Source organism: Phoca vitulina, unplaced genomic scaffold, assembly GCF_004348235.1.
Source record: "Phoca vitulina isolate PV1807 unplaced genomic scaffold, GSC_HSeal_1.0 scaffold291, whole genome shotgun sequence".
Lineage (NCBI taxonomy): Eukaryota > Metazoa > Chordata > Mammalia > Carnivora > Phocidae > Phoca > Phoca vitulina.
Genome location: NW_022589978.1, coordinates 33,144 through 41,370, shown reverse-complemented (window position 1 = coordinate 41,370; position 8,227 = coordinate 33,144). Strand labels below are relative to the sequence as shown.

At 48.2% G+C, this 8,227-nt stretch overlaps 1 protein-coding gene across 2 annotated transcripts; it reads left to right on the top strand.

The window, feature by feature from the left end:
* The first annotated feature begins 4,119 nt into the window (after window positions 1-4,119).
* Window positions 4,120-7,845, top strand: LOC116629119 (tafazzin). Of its 2 annotated transcripts, none has more exons than XM_032399415.1 (7): window positions 4,120-4,738; window positions 5,561-5,641; window positions 5,712-5,753; window positions 5,943-6,005; window positions 6,202-6,254; window positions 6,675-6,752; window positions 7,547-7,845. In XM_032399415.1, the coding sequence occupies exons 1-7, from the start codon at window positions 4,717-4,719 to the stop codon at window positions 7,814-7,816; spliced, it is 609 nt and encodes a 202-aa protein (XP_032255306.1). In that variant the 5' UTR covers window positions 4,120-4,716; the 3' UTR covers window positions 7,817-7,845. The 2 variants fall into 2 exon arrangements, with proteins under 2 accessions (XP_032255306.1, XP_032255307.1); XM_032399416.1 differs by having other exon boundaries at window positions 6,904-7,729.
* Window positions 7,846-8,227: the final 382 nt, after the last annotated feature.

The window sequence follows — 8,227 nt, the reverse complement described above, 5'->3', positions numbered from 1 at the left end:
GAGAGAGGGTCAGAAGCAGAAGCAGTCTCCCCGCTGAGCAGGGAGCCTGATGGGGGACTCGATCCCAGGACTCCAGGATCATGACCTGAACCGAAGGCAGTCGCTTAACCAACAGAGCCACCCAGGTGCCCCTATTTATTTATTTATTTATTTATTTTTTACGTAGGCTCCATGCTTGGACTCAAAACCTGAGATCAAGAGTTGCATGCTCTACTGACTGAGTCAGCCGGGCGCCCCTAAGATCTCATCCTTTTTAATAGCTGAGTAATTTTCTGTGTGTGTATGTGTGTATACACCACATCTTTATTCATTCATCTATCAAGGGACACATGGCTTGGTTCCATATCTTGGCTATTGTAAAGCTGCAATAAACATACGGGTGCATATATCTTTTTTTTTAAAAAAAAGAATTTATTTGAGAGAGAGAACAAGCACGGGCATAGGCAGAGGGAGAGGGAGAAGCAGACTTCCCACTGAGCATGGAGCCTGATGTGGGGCTCAATCCCAGGACCCCAGGATTATGACCTGAGCTGAAGGCAGATGCTGAACTAACTGAGCCACCCAGACACCCCTGCATATATCTTTTTGAATTAGTGTTTTTGTTTTCTTTGGGTAAATACCCAGTAATGGAATTATTGGATCATATGCTATTTTTATTTTTAATTTTTTGGGCAACCTCCATACTATTTTCCACATTGGCTACACTAGTTTACATTCCCACCAACAGTGTACAAGCGTTCCTTTTTCTCCACATGCTTGCTAACATTTGTTATTTCCTGTCTTTTTGATACTAGCCATTCTGAGAGGTGGGAGGTGATATGGTGGTTTTGATTTGCATTTCCCTGATGGTGAGTGATGTTGAGCATCTTTTCATGTGTCTATTAGCCATCTATATGTCTTCTTTGGAGAAAGTCTGTTTAGGTTTTTTAATTGGATTATTTGGGCTTTTGGTGTTGAGTTGTATAAGTTCTTTATATAGTTTGGATATTTGGATATTAACCCTTGATTGGAAATATCATTTGCAAATATCTTCTCCCATTCAGTAGGTTGCCTGTTTGTTTTGTTGATGTTTTCCTTTGCTGTGCTGTGCAAAAAGCTTTTTATTTTGATGAGTCCCAATATTTATTTTTGCTTTTGTTTCCTTTGCCTGAGGAGACATATCTAGAAAAATGTTGCTAAGGCCAATGTCAAAGAGATTACTGCCTATGTTTTCTTCTAGGAGTTTTATGGTTTCAGGCCTCACATTTAGGTCTTTCATCCATTTTGAGTTTATTTTTGTGATGGTGATAGAAAGTGGTCCAGTTTCATTCTTTTGCATGTGGCTGTCCAGGTTTCCCAGCACTGTTTGTTGAAGAGACTGTCTTTTCCCCATTGAATATTCTTGCCTTCTTTGTTGTAGATTAATTGATCATAGAAGTGTGGATTGATTTCTGGGTTCTCTATTCTGTTCCATTGATCCGTGTGTCTTTTTGTGCCAGTACCATACTGCTCTGATTACTACAGCTTTGCAGTATCTCTTGAAATTTGGGATTGTGATACCTCCAGCTTTGTTCTTCCTTTTCAAGATTACTTTGGCTGTTTGGTGTCTTTTGTGGTTTCATACAAATTTTAGGATTATTTGCTCTAGTTCTGTGAAAAATGCCGTTGGTACTTTGATAGGGATTGCATTGAATCTGTAGATTGCTTTGGGTCATGTGCATGTTTTAACAATATTAATTCTTCCAGTCCATGAACATGGAATATCTCTCCATTTGTTTGTGTCATCATCAATTTCTCTCATCAGTGTTTTATAGTTTTCAGAGTGCAGGTCTTTCACCTCCTTGGTTAAGTTTATTCCTAGGTGTTTTGTTCTTTTTGGTGCAATTGTAAATGGAAATTGTTTTCTTAATTTCTCTTTTTGCTGTTTTGTTATTAGTGTATAGAAATGCAACAGATTCTATATGTTAATTTTTTATTTTATTTTGTTAAAGATTTTATTTATTTGACAGAGAGAGACACAGTGAGAGAGGGAACACAAGCAGGGGGAGTGGGAGAGGGAGAAGCAGGCTTCCCGCTGAGCAAGGAGCCCAATGCAGGGCTCGATCCCAGGACCCTGGGATCATGACCTGAGCTGAAGGCAGACGGTTATTGACTGAGCCACCCAGGCACCCCTATATGTTAATTTTTTTTAAAGATTTTATTTATTTATTTGAGAGAGAAGGAGAGAGAGCACGAGAAAGTGGTGAGCAGAGCCAGGGGTCTGTGAGGGTGCATACTGCAGGTGTCCATGGCTCAGTGGATGAGGCTAGAGGGGAGGGGCAGAGGCAGAGGGAGAGGGAGAAGCAGACTCCTCACTGAGCAGGGAGCCTGATGTGGGGCTCGATCCCAGGACCCTGAGATCATGACCTGAGTTGAAGGCAGATGCTTAACCAACTGAGCCACTCAGGCACCCCATCTGTATGTTAATTTTGTATCCTGCAATGTTATTGAATTCATTTATTACTTCTAATAGCTTTTTGGTGGAGTCTTCAGAGTTTTCCATGCATAGTATCATGTCATCTGCAAATAGAGACAGCTTAACTCCTGCCTCACCAACATGGATACCTCTTATTTCTTTTTCTTTTTTTTAAGATTTTATTTATTTATTTGAAAGAGAGAGGGAAAGCACAGAGGGAGAGTGAGAGGGAGAAGCAGACTCCCCGCTGAGCAGAGAGCCTGACGTGGGCCTTGATCCCAGGACCCTGAGATCATGACCTGAGCCAAAGGCAGATGCTTAACTGACTGAGCCACCCAGGCCCCCCTCTTTTTTCTTTTTCTTGTCTGATTGCTGTGGCTAGGATTTCCAGTATGATGTTGAATAAAAATGGCAAGAGTGGACAGTTGTTCCTAATCTTGTTCATCTTGTTCCTCATCTTGTTCCTAATCTTAGAGGAAAATCTCTCAGTTTTTCACCTTTGAGCATGATGTTAGCTGTGGTTTGTCATATATGGCCTTTATTATGTTGAGTTATGTTCTCTCTAAACCCATTTTGTTGGGAGTTTTTATCATGAACAGATGTTGAATTTTGTCAAATGCTTTTTCTGCATCTATTGAGATGACTGTATGATTGTTATCCTTCATTTTGTTAATGGGGTCTATAGCATTGATTGATTTGTAGGTATTGAACCATCCTTGCATCCCTTGAATAAATCCCACTCAATTGTGGTGAATGATCCTTTTAACGTGTTGTTGAATTCAGTTTGGTAATATTTTGTTGAGGGTTTTTACGTCTGTGTTCATTGGGGATATTGGCCTTGTTCTCTTTTTTGTAATGTCTTTGACTGGTTTTGGTATCAGGGTAATGATGGCCTCATAGAATATATTTGGAAGCTTTCCTTCCTCTTCTATTTTTTGGAATAGTTTGAGAAGAATAAGTATTAACTCTTCTTTAAATGTTTGACAGAATTCACCTGTGAATCCGTCTGGTCCTGGACTTTTGTTTGTTGGGAGTTTTTTGATTACCGATTCAAATAATCATTTACTAGTAGCCTATTCAGCTTTTCTATTTCTTCCTGATTCTGTTTTGAACATGTATCTATTTCTTTTAGGTTGTCCAATTTGTTGTTGTATACTTTTTCATGGGACTCTTTTATAATCCTTTGTGTATCTGTGGTATCAGTTCTTTCTCCTCTTTCATTTCTGATTTTATTTGGGTCCTCTCTTTTTCTTGATGAGTTTAGCTACAGGTTTATCAATTTTGTTTATCTTTTCAAAGAACCAGCTCTTGGTGTCATTGATTTTTTAAGTCTATTTCATGTATTTCCACTCTGATCTAATTATTATTTCCTTCTTTCTACTAACTTCAGGCTTTGTTCTTTTTCTAGTTCTTTTAGGTGTGAGGTTAGATTGTTTATTTGAGATTTTTCATGTTTCTTGAGGTAGGCCTGTATCACTATAAATTTCCTTCTTAGAACTGCTCGGGGCACCTGGGTGGCTCAGTTGGTTAAGCGACTGCCTTCGGCTCAGGTCATGATCCTGGAGTCCCAGGATCGAGTCCCACATCGGGCTCCCTGCTCGGCAGGGAGCCTGCTTCTCCCTCTGACCCTCCCCCCCTCATGCTCTCTCTCTCTATCTCATTCTCTCTCTCAAATAAATAAATAAATAAAATCTTAAAAAAAAAAAAAAAGAACTGCTTTTGCTGTGTCCCAAAGAATTAGGAGCATTGTAGTTTAGTATAATTTTGATTTCAAGGCGGATGGCTCAGTTGCATTAGCAGGGTTTAGCAGAGCTGGAGACAACCCCTCTGAAGCCCCCCTCCTACCGGGTAATGCTATCCCAGGTAGGGAAGCCCCCGCTCTCATGATACCCTGAGAAACTGTGGTGACTGCTTGCTCCTTAACTGTAGCCCCTGAGGGAGCTGCTGGGCCAGGGCCCCATTGGGTTGGCTTGGGTTGAGACTCCTGGATGCCCCACTAGCACCTTCTAAACACTCGGCCTTGCAGAGAACAGGTTAAAAGTCCATTTCTTGGTGCACTGACCTGAGATAGTCCCAATGTGTGTCTCCTCCTCTTTATGATAGGTCTCCCCTACTTGATAAGTCTGTCTGTCACAGTCCACTATGTGGACAAGGTTGAGGAGATTCTTACTGCCTGTAGTCACAGATTGTCTCCACAGGACTCCCAGTTGAAAGCCAGCACATAGCATTAGGCATCTGTATCTGTGTTGTTGCTAGCTGCCAGGCCACCTGGGTCCAGTGTCATGGCCTCCAGGTGTCTCCAAGGTGAGTGTTAGCCTTGGGGGCAATTCATCCCCCCTTTTTTCAGCCTAGCAAGTTTGAGTTTTTCCCAACTCTCAGTGACACCATGTATTGCATCAAATGTTCTCCCTTTCCCAAGAGGCTTAGATAATGAGAGTCTAGTTTCAGGGGGAGCCCCGTGAGGGGCGAAGCGGTCAGCAGGAGGGAGGGATGGTGGAGGCTGAGGGCTCAGGCAGGGCTGGGAGGCCTGTGAGGAATGGCTGTGGGGACTGGCCTAGCTGAGACCTCAGGAAAGGGCTGCTGTCGAGGATCTGGGGCCCAGGTGCGGGCTGGAAATCATGAATAGATGTGGTTTGCTCCAGCAGTGCCCTCTGGGCCAGGGGCAGCAGATGGTAGGCTCGCCCCAGGGGCGGTGCATCTGCATCCCAAGGAGAAAGAAGGCTCCAAGAGCTGAAGAGGAAGGGAGGGCAAGGAAAGTGGTGAGCAGAGCCAGGGGTCTGCGAGGGTGCGTACCGCAGGTGTCCGTGGCTCGGCGGGTGAGGTGGTGGTGGGACCGACAGGCAGAAGGTGGGGCTGGAGGCTGGTGGAGGAATTGCCAGTTCAGAATTTTAGTTCGAGACAGTTGGAGACAATGATGCTGCCTTGCACACGACGGGTACTTGGAGGTTTAGAGGTTATTATTGAACAAAGGATGTCGAGGGCCACAGTACAGCCAGAGTCCCCGGAGACAGTGATTGGAGGGTGTCCATGTGGCCGGTGCAGTGGGGGATGAGGTTGTCCTTGAGCTGTTGCAAGCAGGGAGCCCTGGGAGAACGGGGACTGATGGTGCAGGCCTTTTCTCGGCAGGAGATGGCGTCTACCAGAAGGGAATGGACTTCATTTTGGAAAAGCTCAACCACGGGGACTGGGTGCACATCTTCCCAGAAGGTCAGTGGAGTTGGCAGGGTTGCACACCCCCCCAGCTCCCAAGCCTCACCTCTGTCCTCTCTCTCAACAGGGAAAGTGAACATGAGCTCTGAGTTCCTACGCTTTAAGTGGGGTAGGCACTGCCGCCTGGCGGGGGGGGGGTGCTGGTGGTAGCAGGACGGAGGCAGGCGCCGACCAAGGGCTTGCCTTGCGGGGCTGGACCGGGGCAGTTGGTTTGAATTGGAAGCGGGCAGGGCTGGCTTTGCTATAGGCTGGCACTGGAGCTCTGCTCGTGCCAACATTGCGGCCTCTCCCTGGGCAGGAATCGGACGCCTCATTGCCGAGTGTCATCTCAACCCCGTCATTCTGCCACTGTGGCATGTCGGTGAGCATCCTTCTTGGGCCAGGTCTGCAGCCTGGGGATGGGGGCGGGGCGGGGGGGCTTCCCTAGCTTTGGGAGGGTTTCCACTGGGTGGCAGGGAGAGGGCACCTGGGGTGGCGGGGGCTGGGGCTTCATCTTTTCCCAGGCTGCCCTGCTCCACCCCATGCCTGCTTCCTGGCCTCTGTCCATTGTGCTGCAGGAATGAATGATGTCCTTCCTAACAGCCCGCCCTACTTCCCCCGCTTTGGACAGGTGGGTAGGAGCTGCTGACCCTCCTCTGTCTGTCTTGTCTGCCATCTGCTTCGTGTCCCCCACTCAGCACTACTGAGGCCAGATTCAGGAGGAGCTGAGCTTGAAGCTGCAACAGGGGGACTGAGTGGAACAGAGAGAGGGACTTCCTGGCACCAAGGCCGGTAGAAGGAGAACAAAAGAAATCAGGCTGGGTGGGGGTGAGCCGTGGGGTTTGAGCAGAACAGAACATCTAGAGCATGGACTGCAGGACTTGAATGTCACTGAGCCTGACCACCTCGTTTTAAAGAGGGAGCGTGGCCATGAGGGAGCACGCAGCAAATTAGGGGCAGGACTTGGCTTCTGGCTCTCTGGGGTGGTTGGACCGTGGCTGTGGGCACTCTCCCTGTTTCTGTCACCTGATGGTGGCTGGTCTCCCTACAGAAAATCACCGTGCTGATCGGGAAGCCCTTCAGTGCTCTGCCTGTGCTCGAACGGCTCCGGGCGGAGAACAAGTCGGCTGTGAGTTGTCTTTCTCCCCTGCGCCACTCTTTTCCCTGCTTCCCTGGGCTGCCCTGTAGCTGTCTTAGCCTTTCCCGGCACCCTCAGCCTCCCAGGGCCCCTGGGCCAAGCTCCCCAAGGGCTGCAGGCCAGCCCCAGTCCTTCCCCTCAGGTGGAGATGCGCAAAGCTCTGACTGACTTCATTCAGGAAGAATTCCAGCGCCTGAAGATCCAGGCGGAGCAGCTCCACAACCACCTGCAGCCCGGGAGATAGGCATCACCCCACCCAGATCCTGCCCTCGCTTCCTCTTGGAAGTGGGCGGCTGGCCACCAGGCCCAGGAAAGAGGCAGCTCCAACCCAAGCCCCAGGCGCCTGCTCTCAGTGCTGCCCTTGGGTTCTTGCCCAGCACAGCTGAACTGGGGGATGGACTGATGTTTTGAGGTCAGATACATTTTTTTAGACAGATTTGTGCATAACCCCTAATGGGTATCCTGTCCTAGTTGGTGAGCATTCCCTCTGCTCAGCTTCTTCAGTTGAAGGAGGGGTTTCAGCTGCTCCTCCCACTTGGCCACGAAAGGAAGAAGAAATTTTGGCAGGGGCCTCCTCCTTTCTTGCCTTCAGGTGTTCTCTTCCAGGGCTGGCATCAGGATGGAGGGTACTTGAAGGGGGGCAGGTGGCCAGGCCAGAACTTTGGGTAGGGGTCTGTGAGGCCCTTGGCCTGGCATTCACCCACCTGCTCCAACCTGGGAGCTGCTCACCACCTCCTCAGGGATGGCCATCAGCCACCTCTTCCTTCTGCCCACACTTCCCACAGGCCTGGGGTCCTCAGGCAGGGCCCAACCCTGGGCTGCACGCAGAAGAGCAGCCTTTTGCCACAAGTGGAACCCAGCTGAACGGAGCCTGCACGGGCCGGGGCTCACCACCTGCTCTGTCTTTTCCACCTCCCTGGCATCACTTGAGTCCCATGGGGCCTGGGTTTTCATGTTTTGTAACCAGTAAAGCATTTGTGTTGTGTTTGACCTCTGGCTTCCTCATAGGGGTAGGGATGGGAGGTGGCTGCTGGACAGGAATGCTGGGCCCTTAGAGCAGATGGGCGTCAAGCTCTCACTCAAAACTTCGGTCATTCTCGGGGCGCCTGGGTGGCTTAGTTGGTTAAGTGTCCAACTCTTTTTTTTTTTTTTTTAAGATTTATTTATTTGACAGAGAGAGCGAGAGAGCACACAAGCAGGGGGAGCAGCAGAGGGAGAGAGAGAAGCAGACTCTCCGCTGAGCAGGGAGCCTGAGATCATGATCTGAGCCAAAGGCAGATGCTTCACTGACTGAGCCACCCAGGCGCCCCTAAGTGTCCAACTCTTGATCACAGTTCAGGTCTTAATCTCAGGGTTGTGAGTTCAAGCCCTGTGTTGGGCTCCATGCTGGGCTTGGAGCCTACTTAAAAAACAAAACAAAACAAACCTTCAGTCATTATCTGTAATCCCCATAACAAACCAGCAAA

Excerpts from the sequence above, each read along its gene's own strand:
- LOC116629119 (XM_032399415.1), top strand. The coding sequence starts at position 4,717 with ATGGCCTCCAGGTGTCTCCAAG. Across the intron at positions 4,739-5,560 it reads GGCCTCCAGGTGTCTCCAAG|GAGATGGCGTCTACCAGAAG; the intron begins GTGAGTGTTAGC and ends TTTTCTCGGCAG. Across the intron at positions 6,255-6,674 it reads ACTTCCCCCGCTTTGGACAG|AAAATCACCGTGCTGATCGG; the intron begins GTGGGTAGGAGC and ends GTCTCCCTACAG.